Raw genomic sequence first — 25,087 nt, 5'->3', positions numbered from 1 at the left:
AGGGTTTTAGTATGACCTTTAAACTCCCTAGGAGTCGAATGTCAAAGCATGAAACGTCTGGTTGAATGTTTCTACTAACCCATCTACAGCAGCTGTCTGCCTGATGTTTGCTCCACGTTAGTTCCCACATGACTAGGAATAGATCAGAACATATGATTAGCTAACTCTCCTCACCACAGATCCTCTTTAACGAACTATTAGGTGAATGCTGCTCTATATTTTAGCAATATGCTATATAAATAATGTCTTATAATGTCTTATAATGTCTTATAAATAAAATGTATATTATTACTGACAATTTAGAAGTGATGTAAGCCAAACATAGCAAGAATTAATACATCATTATTTATTTTTTCTTCAGAAAATTCAGTTGTTCGTGTTTCATAGGTGTTATATAAGGTTCACGTCTTAACAGATCCCTTTTGAGTTCACTGCACATTCACAGAGCCGATAAACCCAACACACCCAGGCTACCCCAGGTTAGTTCCACCGTTGGTTCCAGCATTGTGTTTCCCCTGACTTTCTCCCTGCCCTGTCATCAAAGCAGCCTGAACCACTCAACTCCTGACCACACTGTCTCTCTCTCCTCTCTGCACCACCCAGACAAAACACAAGGATTCACCGGCACAGTGTTGCTCATTACTTTCTCACCTCTCTCCTTTGGGACTCTATCCACTGGTACTGTATCTGGTAATGCCATTAGCGTATTGTGGTAGCTAGCTAGCGTATTATGATGTGGCTAAGGGTATTATACAGTAATAAGGCATTAGCTGGTCACCACCTACGCTTTAATCTCCCATGATCCTTGGTCTTCTCAGTCACTGTAAAAACATCACTCAAACAACATGGAATTAGATGAAATTAGTCAATATCAGGCCGCTTTTATATGACATGTTTTGGATTACTTAGTAAAACAGTTTGTGTTGTAATTTGCAACTTTGACTCCTGAGGCTTTGCAGCTGTCACTAATGGCATTATCACATTTTCACAGCTGATGCAAAGCAGCGAGTGTGAGGGGGTGTTACTGAGTCTGAGTGGGACATTTTGACTAAGGAAGTCGATAGCCTACTAAAGTTCCAAAACTCCTGACCGCAACCAAGCCAACCCGCCAGCATCTCAATAACCTTTGGTTTCGGTTTCGGTTCAACAAGCCAACCCTTGCCCCACAATGGGCTCCATTGACCTCACCACCACATACAGAAAATAAAACACACAAAACTCTGCTCTTGTCTGCTCTTCCTGGAAGTTTCCACGCGAGCCAACCCAAACCCCTTCCATCCCCCATCGTTGTTGTCTTTGCTGACGTCAATCCGTCTTGTGGAGAGGAGCTAGCTGTGTGCGCTGGTGTCTCCTGGTCAGGTTTCCCACAGGGACGCACTATACCTCCTCTCCCTGACCCCAGGGAGCGAAGGTCACATGAGAGAGGGGAGTGAAAAGGGCTGTCTTCTGATTTATGGCCCGGTGGAGCCATTGGATCCTCCTGTGCTCCAGCATCCCATGTTTTTTGTTAGGGGAGGGGGCACACTGAAGCTGAACCACCACCCATCCCCACTCACACCCCATCTACAGGTTTAGGGTATAAGGTTTCAAATCTCCATAGCGACAGGGTTGGGTATGGGGAATGTGTGTGTGGGTGGGTGGGTGGAAGAGGTAGGTGTGTTCCTTACTTTCTCTGTAGGTATACAATGTAAGTAGTTTGGGGAGTTGGAATCAATCTGATCAGGTTTTGGGAACTACATTACTTAACTCCAATATATAACCCTTGGAATATACCGTAGCCTACATCACAGCATGACTTATCAATCACATAAATCAATGGCCGTGCACAGATCTTTTCACTTGCTGGCTTGGCCAATGCACTCGTGCCAAAAGCCTCCCACTTGGCACAGACGTCAATTCAACGTCTACTCCACGTTGGCTTAACGTCATTTCGTTGAAATGACATGGAAACTACGTTGATTCAACCAGTGTTTGCCCACGAGGCTATCTCTCTCTTGTAAATAATGTTCGCTCAATACGCCTATTTGGAAGTTTATAAAATATATATTTTTTTTTTTATACAGCAGACAGATTAGAGTCCTTTCTTCTCAGCAGGATCCATTTGCTTTCCAACCTGTGTGTCACGCCCTGACCTTAGAGATCCTTTTTATGTCTCTATTTTGGTTGGTCAGGGCGTGAGTTGGGGTGGGCATTCTATGTCTGGTGTTCTATGTTGTCCTTGTTTTGTATTTCTATGTGTTTGGCCTGGTATGGTTCCCAATCAGAGGCAGCTGTCTATCGTTGTCTCTGATTGAGAACCGTACTTAGGTAGCCTGTTCCCACCTGTGTTTGTGGGTAGTTGTTTTCTGTTTAGTGTGTCGTCACCTTACAGAACTGTTCGTTTGTCGTCTTTTGTTGTTTTGTTCAGTGTTCAGTTTATTGATTAAAATGAACACTTACCACGCTGCACCTTGGTCCTCTTCTCCTTCTCCCGACGACGTTCGTTACACTGTGTTTTCCCTCAATTTTATTTGAAATATTGCGAAAGGTCTGTTTTGTCTCCATGCTGTTCACTGACAGATTTGCTGTGCGTTCCCGACTGCAGGCTGTGCCTTGTTATTGGGTTACTCACAATCCACAGCTAGGCAACAAACAAAAAAAAGCTTTCAATCCTCTGTGGCTAAATTATTGGCATCACAAGCCATGCATGTTTGGATACCGGGCATGCAGATTCTCCATACAGGGCAGACTGAGAAAAAGGCACAACCGGGCACACGTGAGCTCCGTACAGGGCAGTCAAACGGACACAAACGGACGGGGTAGGGGTGGGGGGTGGTGAACTTGACGACGTCACAACGACTTGGGGGTAGTGGGTTCAGAACAACAACAACAAAAACTGTATACCCATTTTTTCTTTAATATACCACCACCCCGAAAGGGCACCCCCAAAGGTGCAGGTGCTGGGCACGGGTAGATCCTTACATGTGCACGTGCCAGCATAAATCACAGATAAATCATATGTTTGAGTCGTTTCTCCCCCCTGTTATGGAGTTGTAGTTTTCAGCCGGTCGGAGGTTTGTCTACAGGTTTGTGTCACTGGGGACTTGGGCCTGAGCTATACCAGACTGTGTGGTCATGTGTCGACCCTTCTGTTCCCAAGCTCTCTGACTGCAAGGACACACAGACACGCACACACCCATAACCATTTGAGGCCTCCAACTAACTTCCCCCATTAGTTTGTTGTTGTCACTGACTAAGACATCCCTTAGGAAAACGTGCCTCAGGAATGCCTCTCGTTTCTGTGCCATGTGCTAGTTCTATCATAGTGATCTTGTGCCCCGATGTGTGTGTGTGTGTGTGTGTGTGTGTGTGTGTGTGTGTGTGTGTGTGTGTGTGTGTGTGTGTGTGTGTGTGTGTGTGTGTGTGTGTGTGTGCGCATGCATGTGTGTGTTCATCCCTCTCTCTCTATATCTCTCTGTGAGTCATGAATCGGACTTCTCTCAAGCGTGGACGGTTGCAGCACGCTGGAGCTGCTGGCCCAGAAGAACTAGGCCAGATTTGACACACTTCAGAACCCCTGCTAAACCTGACACACATTGCTATTCAGAGTGCAAGGAGGAAAAACACAGAGCCCGAATCACTATCCAACAGTGCAAGAACGCACGCTAATAACATCCCCAGCAGTAACATACAGTATGTCTTTCTGAGGGGGAATACTGTATGATGTAAACCTGTCCGAGTAACATGTGACAATGCCTTGGCGCGCCCTCGGGTTCATGCCGTGGGGGAGATCTTTGTGGGCTACACTCAGCCTTGTCTTAGGATAGTAAGTTGGTGGTTTGAAGATATCCCTCTAGTGGTGTGGGGGCTGTGCTTTGGCAAAGTGAGTGGGGTTATATCCTGCCTGGTTGGCCCTGTCCGGAGGTATCCTTGGACGGGGCCACAGTGTCTCCCGACCCCTCCTGTCCTCAGCCTCCAGTATCTATGCTGCAATAGTTTATGTGTTGGGGGGCTAGGGTCAGTATGTTATGTCTGGTGTAATTCTCCTGTCTTATCCGGTGTCCTGTGTGACTTTAAGTATGCTTCCTCTAATTATCTCTCCCTCCCTCCCCTATCGGAGGACCTGAGCCCTAGGACCATGCCTCAGTACTACCTGTCCTGACTCCTTGCTGTCCCCAGTCCACCTGGTTTTTCTGCTACTCCAGTTTCAACTGTTCTACCTGTGGCTATGGAACCTTGACCTGTTCAACGGACGTGCTACCTTGTCCCGGACCTGCTGTTTTTGACTCTCTCTCTCTACCGGACCTGCTGTCTCGAACTCTGAATGCTCGCCTATGAAAAGCCAACTGACATTTACTCCTGAGGTGCTGACCTGTTGCACCCTCTACAACCACTGGGATTATTATTATTTGACCCTGCTGGTCATCTATGAACGTTTGAACATCTTGGACATGTTCTGTTATAATCTCAGAAGAGGACTGGCCACCCCTTATAGCCTGGTTCCTCTAGGTTCATTCCTAGGTTCCTGCCTTTCTAGGGAGTTTTTCTTAGCCACCGTGCTTCTACACCTGCATTGCTTGCTGTTTGGGGTTTTAGGCTGGGTTTCTGTATAGCACTTTGTGACATCAGCTGATGTAATAAGGGCTAAATAAATACATTTGACTGATTGATACGGTGTCCATATTAGGACAGCCTCAGGCTCAGATAGATAGAGACGGGTGCTGGAGACTAGATGTGCATAAGGCTTTCACATTCATAAGGTATGTCTGGAGACTGCCTGTTAGCACATTTTTGGGGGCGGGTTCAAGAGTTCAGTGTTTCTTAATCTCAGTGATCTTGCCTAGTTCCAGATCCGCTTGTGCCATCTTCCCAATTCCTATGGTCATTGGCATGACAATGACCAAAGAAGCTGGCAAGACAGCACAAACAGATCTGGGACCAGGCTACCTCTGAACCAGTCCTCAAATAAAAAATGAGGGCAGCTAACAGAAAGTATTTGGTGGTGCTGGGTAAACACATGGTGTTGGAGGTCTGGTCTGGTTCTCTGCAAGGCCCCCTGAAGTTTAACGTTAGGAAAAACCCACATCCGCATCAAAGCCGTGGATGGTAGATCCCTGCCAGGTTATCACCTACTTTCCACAGGCCAGCCACATTAGAAACCCTTTGATGTCTAACAGGTAAAAACCTTTTATTTGTAGTATTGTACATTTGGAAAAGCAACATTTGGTGGCAATGTCTTTCCTTCAATGTAACTTGATATCATCAAATTCAAACGGACTGCTGCAACTAGGTGTTTGGTCTGTTTATCCCAGAAGACGTGAACATGTGTTAAAAACCTGGTCCTACGAACCAATAACAGGATGTAACAGCAGGCTCTGTAGTCAACCCTGACTGACACCCACAGATAGACAGGATACCTATTGTTCTCCTCCTCAGAGAGAGAGAGAGAGGGTATGTGTTGGATGGGAGAAGGGTTTGGAGGAAAGAGACCATTTGGAGGAGAGAACCAGGAACCAGACAAAGATAGAAAGACAGAGAGAAAGGCAGAGAGAGGTGGAAGAAAGGTTTGAGAGAGAGAAAAAGAGAGAGTTGGATGGGAGAAGGATTTGGAGGAAAGAGACAGTTTGGAGGAGAGCGCCAGACAAAGACAGAAAGACAGAGAGAGGGGGAAGAAAGGTTGAGAGAGAGAGAGAGAGAGAGAGAGAGAGAGAGAGAGAGAGAGAGAGAGAGAGAGAGAGAGAGAAAGAAAGAGAGACAGAAACGGAGAAAAGGTAGCAGTTGTCCACAGACGTCTCAACCTGACCACCTAGACATAGCATCAGGCCACAGTCTCCTTTGTTGTCTGTAAACAGGACCTGTTGCAACTCACTCAGGGGTTCTATATGCTCAGAATGCTAAAGGGATTACCACAGGCAGCCTCTTGAGCTAATGTGAAAAATGAGATGTGAGGTGGTAGAAACAGACAACAAAGATTCAAAGGGCCAGACAACATCAAAACACTGACTCACTCACTCTTTTCCATCAGACATTCCTAAAACAATTTACGCTTAGGTAGGTTTTTTCTTCTCAAAAGTAGTTATTAGACTACTGTAAACAATTAGCCTACTGTTATTAGCCTACTGTAAACAATTAGCCTACTGCTATTAGCCTACTGTTATTAGCCTACTGTAAACAATTAGCCTACTGTTATTAGCCTACTGTATTAGCCTACTGTTATTAGCCTACTGTATTAGCCTACTGTAAACTATTAGCCTACTGTATTAGCCTACTGTAAACAATTAGCCTACTGTATTAGCCTACTGTTATTAGCCTACTGTAAACAATTAGCCTACTGTTATTAGCCTACTGTTATTAGCCTACTGTATTAGCCTACTGTAAACTATTAGCCTACTGTATTAGCCTACTGTAAACAATTAGCCTACTGTATTAGCCTACTGTTATTAGCCTACTGTAAACAACGGGTTGCCTGTACCCACAAAATGGTTACCTAAGTTTGTAAGACTTAAGACTAAAATGATGATTGCAATGTTAAAGAGTGGATGAAGTCATCACGTACTGTTTCTGTCAGACAAAGTTTGTCATGCTTCACTATGGTGTTGATGTGGTATAAAGAAATGTGCGCTGCTTAATGGTTTTTGTATACTTGTTTATGTCTATTGGCGCTGGAGCCAAAAACAATAAAACAATTACATTTTCTTCTCGCACAAATATGACTTTATTCTTAAAATTGTCTGTGTACAACATCATACACATTTCTCTTTGGAATAAAAACTAAACCTCTCATATATGGAAAATAAAACAGATCGAAAAATGTACAGAGCCATTTTGTAAACATGCAAGAGAACAGTTTTCCCCGAGGAGTTTACACAAATCCAGTTTAAAGGGGGGTCCAGTTGTTTTGGGCGTCATGCTACTTACAGAGAGAAAACACCATGGCTCTGAAAGGGGATCGGTTGTTGATTTATTACATAGCCTATCATGTGACCTTCCTCAGGCCCAATATTACTCCACCCAATGACTCTCTCTGTCTCTCCGGGTCACATTCTAACCCGTACATACCACCCGTGGACCTTCAGTGAATTTTTCAGAGGTATCCCTGGGAGAACTCTGATCGAGGTGACATTTTCATTTAGATAAAAGGGGCATCACTGACAGATTGATGAAGTGAGGTAGGATCTACAGCTATTAAAGGTAGAGGGGGGAGAGAGGGAGTTCCCACCCCCTTACCGTCCTCCCCCAGGCCTAGGGTCTCCTGTGGGGGAGAACCAGATGACCATTGGCCCCAGGGGGGAGAGGGACCCCAACCCCCAAACCAGAGGGAGTCTGGGGGACTCTGTAAACGTCAGCTCTGTGAAGGTGACACCCTCAAATATTTGGCAACCTGATAGCTCATGGTCCCTTACACTTTGAACACCTACTATGGTGAAATATGTTACATGAAAAACAGCAACAAAATAATCTATGTTTGGTGAGGAATTTAAAATGCCCTTTTAAGTGAATATTTTGTGGTAGCGAAGTAAAAAGTCACTTTTTTCCCACAAGGAATTGACCAGTTATCCAGTAAAATAACATATCACACTTTAATTTCTATCCTGCAATGGCAACAAGGTAGCTTACACAGTAGCAACAGATATAAAGAGTTCACAGCCAGCCAGTTACATAGCTGTAGCTGTCAACATCAATCACAATTGTATCACAACGAACGTATCAGTGGTCAGTAGTTGCTGTGTAAGAGTTAGCTCTCTCTGGGGTAAGGTTCAGAGGTGCTGTAGGATCAAGATAACCGACCCTGCGTCCCTCCTTGTCTACTACTACTGTCGTGGTAGTACTGCCTCTAGAGTATTATGCTCAGTGTTTAATTGGAGAGGAGTCTCCTATAAAGCTGTTTCTCTTTCTCTCACTCGTTTCCTCTCTCTCTCACTCGTTTCCTCTCTCTCTCTCTCACTCGTTTCCTCTCTCTCTCTCTCACTCGTTTCCTTTCTCTCTCTCTCACTCGTTTCCTCTCTCTCTCTCTCTCACTCGTTTCCTCTCTCTCTCACTCGTTTCCTCTCTCTCTCTCTCACTCGTTTCCTCTCTCTCTCTCTCACTCGTTTCCTCTCTCTCTCTCTCACTCGTTTCCTTTCTCTCTCTCTCACTCGTTTCCTCTCTCTCTCTCTCACTCGTTTCCTCTCTCTCTCACTCGTTTCCTCTCTCTCTCTCTCACTCGTTTCCTCTCTCTCTCTCACTCGTTTCCTCTCTCTCTCACTTTTCGTCCAGTTCAGTGCATTAACGACCCCACAGGGGTCCCTCGCGTGTTTGTTCCAACGCCTGCGTTTAAGAAGAAAGGGGGAAAAAAGCAACACACAAACTGAACTGTCACAGTTCGGAATGAGGTACACTCCAGTTTAGAAAAAAATAACTCTGTGGTTTTACGTTCTAAATTATGAATTTGTTCGAGGGAAGAGTGTAGGGTTGTGTTGTTGTGCGTCCACGACGCTAAATACAGCCTCATCTGTGCCTGTTGTTTTCTCACTGATGCGCCTTATTGTTGGTTGTAGAGTCAGAGCGGAGCTTAGGGGAGGCTGTCAGTCACTATAGATCTGACAATACCTATTGGTTAGGATAGGGAGTGGGCGGGACAGCCATATCCAACACAACCACACACTCACTGACAGTAACATCTTCAGGGGTAAATGATTCCACTCAAAAATAAGGTGTAGCCCATCCACACCCCTCACACTTTCCATAGGACATGTAAATACAGCATATCAACCTGGGAGAAGACTAAGGATTACAATACAATAACAAAGTCTCTGTCCTTCAGTCATAGGGGAACATGTCTTCTTTTAGAGAAGTGGTGTCTAAACAGTGGACTCTTTGGGCCCCTCCTGTGCTGCGTTCTTGCAGCTGTAGAGCCATTTGATGACACGGGCGTTCCTCTCGATGATTGACACCCCCGTGGTCAGCTTCTCGGCCACCTCCTCCTGGAAAAGCCCCGCCTCTCCTGAGTGGCGGGAGAACTCGCTGGGCTCCGAGCCACCGCCCCCTCCCCCTATGCTCCTCAGCACCAATGAGAGCGTGTCTACGTCGCTGGCCCCGCCCAGGAAGTTCTCAGGCCCCAGCCGGTCCACCATGTCCAGGTCCAGCCCGCAGTAGTCAAAGAAATGCTCCTGGTCAGACAACGCCACTGAGCATCGCAGAAGCAGATCTGACTTGGAGCGTTGTAGTCCTGAACGCCACCGCGGTGGTGGCGGCGGCACCCGCTTCCAGACGTCCGCCTCGTTGTCAGTGTGGTCACTCACGTTGTTGCCCTTGGTGATGCCATTGCCATTTCTGGTACCATTGGTGGTGCCATTGCTAACACAGCTAACACCATTCTTAGTCCGCTCCAGTGTACAGCTGAAGCCAGGGCTGAGGCCAGGGCTGGGCAGCGGTGAGCGCTCGTGGTCCGTCTTACTGGATCTCCGGCTACCCGGCCCTCCCTGTCCCCCGTCCACGGTGTCCTTGTCATTGGTCCAGGACATGCGTGAGTCACCATCCCGCGACAGAGCTTTCTCCTCGCTGATCACCATCTTCTGGGTGTCCCTCTCGCCCCCGCCACTCTTCTCCCGCATGGAGCCCTGGAAGAGGCGGCGGACAAAGTTGTACCCCTTTATCTCCATGTTGGAGTTCCCCAGTATGACGCCACCACTAGGCAGGCTTTTACACTCTTTCTTTTGCCGGTAGATGACCAGGGAGTCAGGCCGCAGCATGCGCTTACCGGTGCTCCTCCTCAGGATGGGGGCACTGTGAGGGGCTACCAGGGGTACGGAGGGTGGAGTCCTGGGGGTCCTGGGGCTGGGTGGGGTCACCTTGTTGGCGTTACTCCTGTTCCGTGCTTCCACATCCACCGATGTCCTCCAATTCTCCTTCCTCGAGTCATCATTCTCGTTCTCGTCTCGTACGTTGAGGGGGCCAGTCAGGGTGGTGAAAGGGGCAGAGGATCGGCGGGGTGGCAGCCGTGGGGTGAGACTCCCAGGCACGGTGAGGGGACGACGGTGTGGAGGAGGTGGTGTGCAGGGCACCAGGACGGGCTCCTGTTTGGTGTTAATGACCTGCTGGCTCTTAACGTACTTGGCCTTGTCTGCCTCTAGTCTCTCTACAGCGCTGATAGATCGGCCCTGGCCCCCACCCTCCATCTGCCTACGCAGGTAGTCCGGGCCCTTGTTGAGGAGCCTCAGAGGTGAGGGGGATCCTATGGGTGTTAGCGGTTTCATGGTGCTCCACCCTTTTGGGTAAAGACATCAAAACAGCAGCCCGAAAATGGCTGCCTTCTCCTGCAGCTAGTGGCGAAAGGTGTCCCCCTGGATATATTGTTGTACCTTTCAAGTTCTAGTCTGGTGTGAGCTTTTCAGTAAGCTTTCTGCTTCAGAACTAAAGACATAGCAGCTCCCATTCTCACTCACAGTTCCTGAATCTCTCTACTGAGGAAATAAATAGGTAGCAATTCTGTGACCACAGAGGCCACGTTTGATGTGGAGCTTGCTATAGATAGCTTATAGTCTCTTTTTGGGCACTGCTGGAGCCCAGACAAATTGATATCTCTATCTAGTATTTACACAGGCATTTGGATAAATGGGCAGGGTGCAGGGAAATCCTGTTGCCACTGGCCAACAGCACTCCCAAATGGGATGTTCTCCTGCCCACAGCGCAGCAGAAATAGCAGGCAGAGTTCACTTTGAAAGGGTTACTATTTTTCACCCTCCCCTTTCTTTCTTTCTTTCTTTCTTTCTTTCTTTCTTTCTTTCTTTCTTTCTTTCTTTCTTTCTTTCTCTCTTTGTCCGTCTCTCTCTGAGCGATCACTCCTTTTCCGTTGATCTTTTCACTGAAGGTTAGCCCTGGGAAATGAGATATAATGGCCTCAAATATTTGCTTTGCGAAGGCAGGCAGTCCGAGGGACGCTGGGTTCGAGAGACTCCTATTTGTTCGGCCGCCGTCGCGGTTGAGGTGACCTGAGAGTGGGCGGCACCGGGACACTCGGACGTTGACGGACGGATGAAGGACTTGTCCTTGTCCTCACCTCAGCTGCACTCACAGCCCCTGGGAGAAAAAGATTTTAAAAAAGAGAGGTTAGCACAGTCTGCTTTTCTCCAGGGAAGCAGAGACAGAGAAACAGAGAGAGACCATATGGCAGAGAGTGACAGTAGTCCCTAAAGCTCACACTGAGCTCATGTCGCACTCTTTAGAGCTGGAATGAGTCCTGTGTCTGTCAGGGAAGAGCTGGGCCAAGCTCCCACGCATGCACTGAGCTGACTGCTTTTGGGAATACACAAAACATGCCAATCCAAGTTTTTACGAGGAATTGAATATCTTGGAGGCTACATTCATTTTAGCAATCATACTTCTGCACTGATATTCGTAACACCCTGTAGCTGTGAGGGAATGTGTCTGTGTGTCTACGTGCAGAAGGGGAAAGGAGCTCAACACATCTCCCTAAATGATTTCTCCTCAACATGCGAGGTTGACAGAAAAAGAGGCATCGCTCCTAATATAAAATTGCATAATCAGCCGTGATGAGTTGAACAAAGTTTCTGCACACCACATTTGCAGTCCTAAACAGCTGCACAGAATACTTCACTAACACAAGACCATCAATATTTAAAAACCCTGCATAAAAACCCTGCTAAGTAAACCAACACACTTCCAACGCAATAACTCTCTCACAGTTGCAGCGAGACAGCTTGTTCTCCAAATTAGCAAGCCCCAATGATAAATTCAACTTCAAACCAAAAGGAACTGGAGTTGTTTGAAAATGGTACATATCTCAATGACATGTTGCATAGAAAGAGAAGACTGTTATTTTTAGGGTCACGCATTGCGCTGACTTGGGAGTAAGGAAGGGAGGGGACGAGGTTGTGTCTATAACGGGATAGGGAGCCTAAACCAAGGCGCAGAGAAAGTATTTATAGCTAGGGAGCATCCCAACATGATTATCGTGTGTGTATGTGTGTGCACTTGCATGCATGTGTGTATGTATGTATGTGTGTGTCAGCATGTGGCAATAAGGCCCTGCCCAGTAAATGAAATTGCTTGTCTACAGAGTTGGTTTGCAGATTATCAGGCCTTTTTGAGAGCCCACATTCATTTTTGTTTTACCTTTATTTAACTAGGCAAGTCAGTTAAGAACAAATTCTTAATTCACAATGACGGCCTACCCCGGCCAAACCCTCCCCTAAGCCGGACAACGCTGGGCCAATTGTGTGCCGCCCTATGGGACTCCCAATTACGACCGGTTGTGATACAGCCCGGGATCGAGACCAGAGTCTGTAGTGACACCTCCAGCACTGAGATGCATGCCTTAGATCGCTGCGCCACTCGAGAGCCTACATAGGCTGCCATCTGTGGTATAGCAGTAGAAAGACCTTGTCTGTAAACCCCAAACTGCTACAAAAACCTGAGAGCACAGGTGGTGGCTGTTTTTCATTTACTTTCCTTCAAAAAGTATTTAGAAACTGGCCCAGAAAACCAAATGTGCTCCTTCTGCTGTGTGACTGCTGGAGAGTCAGAGTGGTATTGTTCTCAGAGTGGCCTGAGGTGTGATACAAATAAGTCTATTTTGGCTTACTTCTGGCAGGAAAAGGGTCTATGTCTGTGGTGTTTTTAAAGGGTTTTGTGTACACATTACATAACAGTATGAGGTTAGTATGTTGGTACGGTTCAATAGCAAAGAAACAGAGGCACTTTGCAAATAGCAAGTACTTTCCATAAGGATCCTTGCCCTAATGATCACGCAACAAACCCCCAAGACTTTACACAAAGTCCTATGAATTTGTGAAAAAGCTCATTACTGGCACCATGACATAAAAAGGGGGCTTACCTCCCTACCTCCTGCGTTTAGGTTGGCTCTCTACCGTTCAACCTCCACACCTCTCTCGCATCAACCCCCCTCTGCCCTGCTGTCAAAAGGCCTAGAAGGCCTACTACTATAAATTCAGTCTAGAGAGGAGGGGGGACGACTACACTTTCCAGATGTCAAGCAGGCGAGGCCGGGAAAGGTACCCATTGTTTGGAATAAGTTCCGGAACAAAACTCAACAGGTGCCAGAGGAAAGAGCCTAGACAGGGATAAAAACAGGGATAAAAACAGAAAGGGTAACACTTTATTTGGATGGTCCATCTGTAGATGCTCTAGATCTACAGACTATCAGTAACACTTCAACCAACTACTGTATCTACTAACCCTTAACCCTAACCTGAACCCTGATCCTAACTCTAAATGTAACCCTTACCCTAAACCATATTCTAAACCTAGCCCTAACCGTGGCAAGCAGTTGCCTAGTTTGTTGATAGCATGACCATCTGTATCTACAGATGGACTATCCAGACTATCCAGTAACGTGTGACTACAGAAAGAAACTGGGAATGAAAAATGTAGCAGAACTAAGGGTAGCGGTGGTGGAGGTGGTGGGGCATCATATTTACCACACACCGTTCTTCCGGAGGATATGTGCTCCATCAGACAGGAGGATTGCCGTTTCAAGTGGCAGGATTATGCCAGTGGAGCGTAAAGCAAGATTAGTGCCTGCCTATGAACTCAAATATGGGGTACTGATGACAGGCAGCCTATAACCCTACATGGAAGTGTGAGCTGTTCAATCCAATCTGAATAGGAGTTCTACAGAGTTTGTGGCATGGAGTAGATCCTGGTTTTAGTACTGACCAATGGAAGACAAAAAAGGGGGACCGCGGGATGTTGGAGTCAAGAGCAAATATGAATAGAAACACGTTATACGACAAAACAAAGGAGACTGTTGAGAATATGAAAGTATAACTCCATAGACCTCTTTTGAAAACCACTGCCTTTTTCACTAAGACCAAGTTCAAAAACCGTGTTCCCCTCTGAGATTGACTGTGTTCATAAGAATGCCTTTTGGTGTTTGAAATGTAAATGTCTTCTGAAGGCATTGTATTCATTGGATGTGACAACAGCCGTTTGAAGAGAGCCAGCCAGTCTCTGATTAGAGGTTATCTCTTGCTCTGAGCACTGTAAGTACTATCACTGAGAACAATGCATAGATCAGTGTGAATCACAATGCTAGCCATCGGTTGTTTGGGATACTATTTATTACTTACAAAACAGAGAGTGGCCCAAATTTAAGTTTGTTCATATTTCTTCTGGACACACATGGTGATTGATAACTGAGAGAAGATTTAGAAATAGACAGGTTAAGAAATAGACAAGCCACAAAGTAAGAAAACAGGTTGGATCTGAAAACACAGGGTGAGGTCAGTAGACCAGGTTGACGCGTACGTACGTGCGCACACACAAACAGTGAGAGCGAGGGGTGACCCAACCTGCATTTACACACAGACAACAGCCTCCATTAACTCCATTGACTCTAATGAGACTAATTAGTACCCAGCATCCTTTACTGTGATCCTCTCTCTTTTGAAAACCGTGTGACGGCCACAGCAGAACATTTCTCCTATTACCCTGCATCGCCCCTGCTCCCGCCCTGACTACCTCCCCCTCTCACAATGGGTAGTTATTAAAACCTCTTCTGTACCCCTCTCATCTCCCTGGCTTTCATACGTCACTATCCATCTCTCCTCTTTTTCTACCTCCTCTCGCGTTCTCTCTCTCTCTCGCTGGATTTGTCTCTCTCTCCCACCCCCCCCGTCTCTCTCCTGCTTTCTTTCTCTCTGTTTTTCCCGCCCACCCTGTCGTTCCCCCCCTCTGTCTGTCCCCTCTGTCTCCCTCTCTGTCTGTGAAGCTGCTAGTCCGCCTGCAGGGAAGGCTTAACCAGGCGTCCCCATGTAGCCCATAAGAGGAAGCAGATGTTTTGTGTCACGCTGCGTCAGTACCTCTGGGCCGGACAGACAACTGGGGCCGAGAGAGTAGCGAGCGCGAAAAGGGTCCGACGTTCCGTGGTCACCAGGGTCGCATTGCGGTTGTGTGCACAACAAATGGATTCGGCTCACTCAATTTTGCTTTTAATCAATGGTATTATTTGGCCGACTTGGTTAATGAGTACGACCCAGGTTTGATAAACCAAAAGCAAAGGTCATACCTATATGTTTCCCACTGCACAGCTCAGAGGACAGGCCTAATTAAAAAACAACTGATTCAATGTATTGTTAACTTTGCTCCTGTTTCAAATAGAAATGGTGCTAGAGGTAAGCTATATGAGTAAGCAAAGACATTTGACTAGGAAGGGTTAAAGAGGGCCAGTAGATATCTGTTGATTACTCTGGTGGGGAAGAGAGGGCTCAAACCCAGGAAGTGTTTGTTTGGTTCATGAGGACTTCATCATCTACCCACCAATGAACCAGCTAGAGTCCAGAGCTAACATAGCATATCCAAAGGAAACCGTCTGTCCTCAGTTTAGAAGGTTAAAACAAGTTCCACTTTGAAATATGCATTCAGAGTGATAAACACAAGATAAGAGGTACATCAATTCTCGGAGAGACCACCTTTGAAGCACTTTAAAATGTGTTGACCCTCTTTTTTACCTGTCAAATAAACGAGGGGCATCTGCTGTGAACTATCTCTCAATCTTCACCCCTATATTTTCTCCTTTCTCTTTCTCCTGTATTCCCCTTTTCTTCCTGTCTTTTGAAACATCTGGCTCCTCTCTGTAGGATGAAACAGGACTCATTTTAACCAGAACCTATTCAGGATTCTCTTGCGGCATTTGTAGATTCTATGGATGCACAACACGCCCAGGTCGACAGCGCCATGTGTGAACATAAAGACTATGACCATTAACGGTCCAAATTAACGGTTCAATCCTGTTCGGTCGTTAACCAGCACTACGGAAACATCTCTAGAGGGTGTATTCTAAGGATGGACAGAGAATTGGCTCCACTAGGGCCACAGACATTACATTATTAACGGCTCTAAACAATGGCTCTCTCTGGGTCTAGTAGATAAGAAGGGAAAGACCTGGACTACTCCATCTCATTAGCTGGGGGAGGACAAAAAACAACAACATGACAATAAAAAAATAACAGAGACGGGGCCAGGGGGACAAACACCCCTCCACTGGCCCAACAGACAAAGCCAGTGGCACACCGTAAATCCCATCACAATTGTGAGGCTTCGAGTGCCATCAGGCCATTAGCTAAATGATGTATGGTTGGGGGGGCAGGAGGCGGGGATGTTGCAGGGTGGGGTGGGGACAGGGGGGGTACCTCAGACCCCTCCACTGTCATGCAGGGGGGCATCAGGTCAGAAGGGGGGGGACTTAAGGGACCGCCACCTCACTAGACCTCCTCCAACCATAAAATAGACGAGATGCCCACTTAACTCACTGAATGTGGCTCTTTTGTCATTCAAAGCTAATCACTGGAAGACAGTGAGTGGAGCGTCGAAGCCTATGAGTGCGAAATAGAGACAGCCTGTACAGACGTGGAGATGAACGCAATCTGTTCTGCTCTGTATCATTACCACTTTTCAGTCTATAAGTCAAATGTTTATATTAGCCTAGTCCAAGTCTATTCAAAGTTGGGAAAGTCCTTCAAGTCCGAGGCCAATCACAAAAACCTGAAGTGCAGAACGTCACTTAAAAAAAGCACCCTTGATTAGCTACTCAAAGGACACATGGACTACCTGATTGGAGGTGCAAGACCGCAGGCCCTGGTCAACCTCTTATCAGCTCTCACACCCGTGCAGAGCTAATAAAGGTTGAAACGGTTGAGATAAGACGGCCAGACTTCCTAGACTATTCTAACTTTTATCAACAGATCAAACCGACTCCCTTTTTTTCCGACAGCAGGAGCAGGCACCCTCCTGGTTGAGCTGATAACCACAGCACAGTTGACCTACAGTATGTAACCCAATGACTCAATACTGACTGTTTGTGTGTTACAGTTTTATATTCGTATCTTTCCAATGGAGCACTACGCGTAACTTTGACTTGTTACACTACGCGTAACTTTTGACCCCCCCCCCGCCCCCGGCCCTTGTGGAAGTTACTGCCATGGATGCAACCCTTGTTCCACTCTGGACCAGTCCCAGCCCCTGACTCCCTGGTAACCCGTGCCACAATATAGTGACACCTGATCCACTCTCTGTCTACAGCTCAGTGGGGGAATGTTAAGCCTCTACTATGATGCCTCACTGTCGACGAGTGAACTAACGTACACTTGGAAGGGGAACCTATCAAGAAAATGTTGGTAAAATGTATTATATAAAGCCTATATAAAGACCTATAGTCCTTCTGGTCAGGATTTTGGGGAATGCAGCTGTGTGTGTGTGTGTGTGTGTGTGTGTGTGTGTGTGTGTGTGTGTGTGTGTGTGTGTGTGTGTGTGTGTGTGTGTGTGTGTGTGTGTGTGTGTGTGTGTGTGTGTGTGTGTGTGTGTGCATGCCTTCTTGGGGGGAGGTAGGCTTCTCTGCAGGTATGTGGTGCCTCCAACCCAGGTCTGGATAGCTTTGTGTACATATTCTAAACAATGACCACCACCGTTACACCTATAAATGCCACCATGTCTTTATGTGACTAAACAAAACGTACCCTCTGTCAAATATACTGCTGAATGCTGTGTGTGTGAGAAAGAACCCTGTTGGGTACCAGAGATCCCCCCCCGAACCTCCCAAATACACCATCCTGGGGTTGTATACATAGTACTGTACACACACATAAATCTGGGCACATCCCGAAAGCCCCTGGAGTGTTAAATTATGAAGGCTGTTCTCCCAGAGTGAGCCCTCATTAAGCTCTCAGCTGGTGTGAGAGCTCTAACTAGAGCTCTTGCTGGAGCCGGGCCAGATGTTTGATTTCAATAAGTCGGAAGAATTCGCCCTCTCTGAAACAGCATATGCCGGTTTCTAGTGGTGTCATAGTGTTAAAAGAGAGTTTGAGGCACGCGGACAATTTCCAGCGCCTGTAATGGAACGTCCAACAAGGGTTCATGTCTTTTCTCTTTCCACTTTGTGTTAGTACACAAAATACATTTAGTCAGTGCTGCAGTTTTTCATGTAACCATGTATCTACTTAATAAAAGGCGAACTATTTAGATGCTACAAGTTTAGCACAGCTGGGTAACTTGTGTGTAAGATCTGTCTAGACATGAGGGTGTCTGCATTTACAACCTCTTAGCACTCTAAATAGAAAATAACGGGGACCACAAAACCTTTTCACAGAAGTCTTACAACGTCGCTGGGATGTTCCAACCAGATATTTGGTCTGTTATGGCATCATCCAAGTGTTGGAGGGGCAGTAAAGGGTTATCATTTAGTCATGGGTGGTGGGGTGAGGCTCCTCCAGCTGTGCCTCCCTAGTGTCCTCTGACCAAACAGCATGTCATCTCTCAACACACTGATACATCCTAGCCAATCCCTGTGCCAGAGGACACCCACTACCACCACTCACAGTCTGACACTTTCCATTGATTAGCTATCTGTCCCACTATGGATGAACCATGGCCTGAATACAATGTACCGACCTACAATGTAGGCTACCAGTCACTTATCACCAACCCACCACCAATGTGACAGACACAGCTATCAGCTGAACGGAAAAACCAATACGACTCGATTAGCTTACCTTTCAACTTACCCTGAGGAAAAGAGAGAATGTCAGCTAATGTGTTTTTCATATTTCCCTGCGAAAACATGCCACATTTACAGAGGCCCACCAAGCACCGACCACTTATGACTTGCCCTACTTTTTTCTTTTTTGGGGGATATTTCCGAAACTAATAAAGGAGTCAACCATGGGGAAAACTAGATGAGGGTAAAACCTCTCAAACACAGACCCAGAACAAGGCCCAGTGTTTTCCTTCCTGCCATATGTACTAGTGTGTCACCTCCACTGAACCTGCCAGCTGCCTTCACTCATTACCCAGTCGTCGGCCCACGTCTCCACAAACAGGCCCCAAGTGCCACAGAAATAGACCCCCCATTCCTCCTCCTTGCCCTGTCAGAGTCACCAAGACTCACCATAGTGAGTCGGATGGAGAGGTCGGATGGAATGGACGGCAGTCTTGGAGGCTGCCGGGCCCAGCACTGCCGTGCCCAGCACTGCCGTGTCCTCTTAATTGAAGGGTCCAGACTGTCATGCGTCAGCGACCGAGTGGATATTACGGCTCTATGGGTGATTCTGATTGGATGTGGCAGAGCCACCGAGGTACCCAGCAGGGCTGTGAACAATTACAGGGATGTGAGAGTGAGAGGGAGAGGAGCTCCCACAGCTGTCACCACGACACGGGGGACCAGTAGAAGATGGAGGGGCGGACCACCTTTCATGATTTAGTTATCGATGATGAATTATTTATTGGGTTAGGGGCTGATAGAGATGGGTCTATGGATGCTACAGTGGGAGGACGGTTGCGAATCGTGAAAATGACTAGATTAATAGGAATGATGATCTGATTTGTTGTGCTGCCGATGAAGATTCTGGAGGGGCACTTTTAGCTCATGCACTCTTAGAAACAAGGGTTCCAAAAGGGTTCTTCGGCTGTCCCTATAGGAGAACCCTTTTTGGTTCCAGGTAGAACTCTGTTGGTTTCCATGTAGAACCCTCTGTGGAAAGGGTTTTACATGGACCCCAAAAGGGTTCTACTTGGAACCAAAAGGGTTCTGTCTGGAAACAAAAAGGGCTCTTCAAAGAGTTTTCCTATGGGGACAGCCGAAGAACTGTTTTAGGTTCTAGATAGCACCTTTATTTTTAAGAGTGTAGGACTGGGAATTGCCAGGGACTTCACAATACGATACTTAGGTGCCGAAAGGATATTTACTGCAATTCTCAGGATTCTATATGTATTGCAATTTGATACTGCGATTTTATTGCGATTCGATGATCCAAACATATTGCTCATCATATGTCTGCTGTAGAAGGACAAGAGAGAGCCATGAGGAAAAAGTTTTGATCAGTCATGGAAATAAAATAGCTGAAAACAAATTGCTCACTATTTAAAAAGAAGATGGAGAACAAGTTATGAAGGTATAATACCTGTTGGTGCAGGTACAGCCAACTAGCAGAAACATAATATTACGATATTGTGAAATATTATATGGATGAGGCTAGGTATCTCAAAAGCACCTTCTCAAACACAACACATATAAAGGCCGTCTCTTGACAAGTTCCTCTTTTTGAATAATTTGTTCCTCTGAACCACTGGCGAGGAAGTTCCCACAGACGGTGGTAACAATCGGCCAAACCAGGCAACAGGAACAATAAAGTAAAATTATAAGCTCCGGTTCTGACAGTTTGTGGGAAGAATGAGGGTGTTTGAAGTTTCACACAGCAGTGATTGTCAAATGTCTCACACCAGCTGCCTCTAATTCTCTCATACACTCTCTCTCTCTCTCTCTCTCTCTCTCTCTCTCTCTCTCTCTCTCTTTCTTTCTCACACACACACATACGCACACACAGACACACACACAGGCACCCACACAGGCACCCACACACTCATAGCGCCAGGGGGAAAGGTGATGTCACTTACAGGACCCTTCACCCTCTAATTAGGAACCTGAGCTTCCCTCCGTAACTAGGGGGCTTCACCTTCTGTAACTAGGGGGCTGTACACGGCAACCATGCAACAGGAAAGGGATTAAGCAAAACAAATGTTTGATTTTCATTTTGGAGAATACAATGTGACACACACAAACCAATGATTTTCATTTGGGGAAATGACTGATTACAAGACTGGTCTGTCAGAGAAAACATAAGAGTTCAGTGGAAAGTGACTGTGGGTTTCATGAACTTTAAGTGATAAGAAACACACGAGGGGCCTATTGTGAACTAAAACCATGAAAGGCCCTGTGGCTTCCACTATATTTCAGCAGTTCAGATTGATGTGGGTCAACACCAATGAGATTATACATGTGGAGAGTCTCAAAAAAAGAGAGTGCAAACATAAATGACAGAGAGAAATGAAGAATGAGTCTGAAAGAACGCAGAAATAATAAGATGTGTACCATAGGTGGCTCAGCCCGGTCCTACACCAGGGCACACATGGGTCAATGGCATACCACTGGTAAATGTAAACTGCTATTTGTCAGTCTAGTATGCGATGTGTGTATGTCTATACAACGTTTGTTGCTGGATGAACACGTGGCTATGCATTCCCACACACAAACCTCCAGAAAACGTCACTGTGGGCAATGTGACATTTTTGGCCCTGACTCGACCGCCGCTGTGAGTCCTCGCTTGGTCAGTCAGAGACCCGGATCCCACCACTGCCACCAACACCGCGGAGGCCCGGCCCATGTTACATTTAATGTTAGTCATCCTAATGATGCCAGGGCTCCTGTCATCGCTCCAGACCGGACTGCTGTTGGAGGTTGGCTTTGCCTGCTCTCTGCTCTGTTTGTGCCGCTGGGTCTGCCGTAGCAGAGGACATCGTCCTGCCTGGCTGCTCTGGTGGCATCAACTTCAAAGAAAGACAACAGCCTTTATTACAGCAGCTAAATTAGCAGTGTGTGAACCCACTGCCATAGGTGAAAAATACACTACAGATGTTAACAACTACTCCATGATGCCAGACTGTTCATTTGCAGGTAGTGTAAGTCAGATCACTGCTGGTTCCCGCAGACTGGGAGCCATGAGCATAGGAAGAGATGACACATACTTGTGCTCTCATATATGACAGATCTCAAAGCTCATTTCCTAAGGATGAACTTTAAAGGCTAAATACATCAAGGAGGTACACAATTATCTGTACGATGGGGCAAGGTTGTTTATGGGTTATAACCTTCCCACAAAACACTGGTGAATGTCCTAAATCTGTCAGGCTCCTGTCCGCACAGCCAAAGATCACCTCTTCTCATCTCCAAAGAGCGACCGGGACTAGAAAATGCCACTGAACGTGAGAGACTACTGCCATGACTGTGTATACAATTGCTGAGGAATCACATCTCTCAGTAATGTCATACAAAATCGAACTAACTGCATTGTGGTGGGGGGGAGATCATGTCGGGTCCCTGGCTAGGAAGTAAAAGTAAATCAGCATCATCACTACTGCATGTTATACTAGCACAGCTGTCCATGTCCGCATCTTAAAACATGCAACAGCCTGTCAAAATGGAACGACACCACAAAGTTACCACGGTGCATGATTAAAAAATACCACTGTTGCTCTCCTATATAATCGAAGGGGGAAACAGACTGCTCTATGGACACACACATACACCACAGCAAGTTTGTTTGTGGTTGCAAGACAAAGGAGTGCCCTTTGTTTGGTCTAGTAGTCCAGGTTATTTAGACTGGCCTTCAGTGGTATATGACTCCACACTAATAATCCCCACTCTGCAAGTCTGGATCTACTATCTCCAACTATCAGAAAGAGTTGGTGGGGGATGAATAGAACATAGGCCACACAATGCTCTGGCCCAACCCTAGTCTAAGGGAACTTGAGGAACACCCAATACTGACTGTGAGATACGAAAGACAAGTCAAAACCTATTGGGTGGTAAAATTGCATAAGAACCTTGTTGAAGAACCACTGATTTGAGCTCCTCTACCTGCTGGCTATGCCATATTGTGAGATCTCAGGTAGCGCTGTCTCCCACCCATGTCTCGCTTTTTAGGGGACTTATTTGGGTCATCAGTGCCTAATATCTTCCCTATAGGTCCATTGCCATTGGCCTAATGTCTAATCCAGGTTAGACTACACTCTGCATGAGGCAACATAAAATGTTGCCATTGCAGGTAAACAGATGCCACACAATGGCTACAAGGCAACAAAAATATTAATGTAACATGTAAAGTGTTGGTCCCATGTTTCATGAACTGAAACAAAAGATCCCAGAAATGTTCCAAATACACACCCCCCAAAAAATTATCGCTCAAATTTTGTGCACAAATTTGTTTACATCCCTGTTAGTGAGCATTTCTCCTTTGCCAAGATAATCCATCCACCTGACAGGTGTGGCATATCACGAAGCTAATTAAACAACATGATCATTACACAGGTGCACCTTGTGCTGGGGACAATAAAAGGCCACTCTAAAATGTGCAGTTTTGTCGCAGAACACAATGCCACAGATGTCTCAAGTTTTGAGGGAGCATGCAATTGGCATACTGACTGCAGGAATGTCCACCAGAACTGTTGCCAGAGAATTTAATGTTAATTTATTTACCATGTCGTTTTAGAGAACGTCCAACTGGACTCACAACCGCAGACCATGTGTATAGCGTCGTGTGGGCGAGCGGTTTGCTGATGTCAACGCTGTGAACAGAGTTCCCCATGGTGGCAGTGGGGTTATGGTATAGGCATGCATAAGCTACCCGACAACAAACACAATTGCATTTTATTAATAGTAATTTGAATGCACAAAAACACTGTGACGAGATCCCGAGGCCCATTTTTATAAAGGTATCTGTGACTAACAGATGCATATCTGTATGTGAAATCCATAGATTAGGGCCTATTTAAAATGAATGATTTCCTCATAGGAACTGTAACTCAGTAAAACTCAATGAAACAGTGCACTCACTCATGGAAAATGACAGGGCATTAGAACGAGATCAGATGGTTTGAAGCCCATCCATCATTTCTTCTCGTGCCCTAGTTTTTATCCAGATGAAAACATTATGGTCCAAGGTAGTATGGCTCTTTTCCAATCAGCGCGCGGATGTTCAATCTTATCAGGAAGTCATTTCACCTGATCTCACTTTTATCTCGACCGTAGTCACAAGCAGTCGTGAAACCGCAGTCTTAACGACTAGAATAGTTCACGGTGAGTCAGACGAGGGGCCTTCATGTCATGTGATGAATTATAGTACATGTCAACTTCTCCAACAGCGCTGGCCTCCAAGGCTGACAGTTAACCTTTAAAATGCCATGTAGCACTACACAATCCACTTTATGCACAAAAATACATTACTTGTGCTTTCAGTTTTTATAAGGCATGTTACATGTGAGGGTATAGCCTATCCATCTGGAATGACAAACTGACTGGCACACTGCCTAAAATAGATGCACAATTATGCTTATCCAAGAATACCAAGTCAGTGCACCCGGCTTGAAAGTAGCCTACTTTGCGTTTAGTTATGGTGAGGACAACTCTAGCATGCGTGCATAATTTTGCATACTTCCGTTTCCAACATGATAAAACAGGCATAAATAAAATGTTCCTCTCAGTGAGGCATTTCTGACCCGTTAGCAAAATAACCTCTCATCCGAATAACGCACAGCCAAGACTCACTGAATTCACCTTGTTACATTGCCTAGGGACACGTGTCCAGCGTGCGCTCCGGCACCATTCAGTAAACCTCCTCTCGACAATTACCCTTAATATTCAGTAACTTAATATAATAGCCTACAACAGAGTTATAAACAAGCTAAGTTCGAATCTATTCTCCCATTTATCCACATATGATCAGGCATAATTTACTTATTATGTACAGCTCAGATCATAGTTGATTAAACCGTAAATAATATGGAAGTAATTATTGTCAATTATTAAACCGTAAATAATATGGAAGTAATTATTGTCAATGCTCAATGCTGAAGGCTATTAATTCACGATTGAATTTCGACGCTGAAGGAAAACACTCCTCAAAACGATGGAGCCTATTTTGCTTGTAATTTACCTAGTAATAAGAGCTACAGTAGGCTAATAAAACGGGCATTATAACTTTGTGCTACTCAATCAATTTAAAAAGACATTTCATGCTCACCTTGTGTTGTGTTGCTCTTCATGCAGGTGTCCTCTCGTTTCTATCTGTTCTTTCAACCACTGGGACGGGACATTGATCTGTCCGAGTGGTTATCTGCTCAGCTTCTTGTGTAGCCTAGTTTATTCGGCAGATAGTCGGACTGACAGACCGCTAGTGCTCCACGCTTCTTGTCTGCAGTGCTGCGTCCGCTTCCTGCGCAGACTGCCAGAACACTGGGTAGTTTACGTTGTAGCAGCGGTGCGACTCCGTGCCACAATGGGGAGTGGGCAGGTAGGGCGTTGTGCAAACTGACTCCTGTTCAGCCTTTATGTCGGGGTGGGTGATTGACCTTGTTTTTATTTTTCAGGGCCAGGTAAGTTTTAATCAGAATCAAGAGTTAAAGTTTAGTTCAAGTATTGTACATATTGTACAGACATAATCACCGATTATGGATAGGAGGACGATGATAGGCCATGCCTTACCTAATGTACTTCAGAACAATATTGAAGACAAAACAGAACTTGCTATTAGACATTTTTAGA

At 46.0% G+C, this 25,087-nt stretch overlaps 1 protein-coding gene across 1 annotated transcript; it reads right to left on the bottom strand.

Moving 5' to 3' along the window:
• Positions 1 to 8,155: 8,155 nt before the first annotated feature.
• On the bottom strand, positions 8,156 to 24,740 carry LOC120047563 (protein FAM110B-like). The gene is made up of 2 exons (XM_038993093.1): positions 24,567 to 24,740; positions 8,156 to 11,037 (listed from the first exon to the last, which is right to left on the bottom strand). Exon 2 carries the CDS (start codon positions 10,212 to 10,214, stop codon positions 8,820 to 8,822), a length of 1,395 nt encoding a protein of 464 aa, XP_038849021.1. The 5' UTR covers positions 10,215 to 11,037; positions 24,567 to 24,740; the 3' UTR covers positions 8,156 to 8,819.
• Positions 24,741 to 25,087: the final 347 nt, after the last annotated feature.

This window comes from Salvelinus namaycush, chromosome 5 (assembly GCF_016432855.1).
Source record: "Salvelinus namaycush isolate Seneca chromosome 5, SaNama_1.0, whole genome shotgun sequence".
Lineage (NCBI taxonomy): Eukaryota > Metazoa > Chordata > Actinopteri > Salmoniformes > Salmonidae > Salvelinus > Salvelinus namaycush.
Note: the sequence above shows the minus strand (reverse complement) of the source record. Positions and strands in the feature narration are given on the sequence as shown.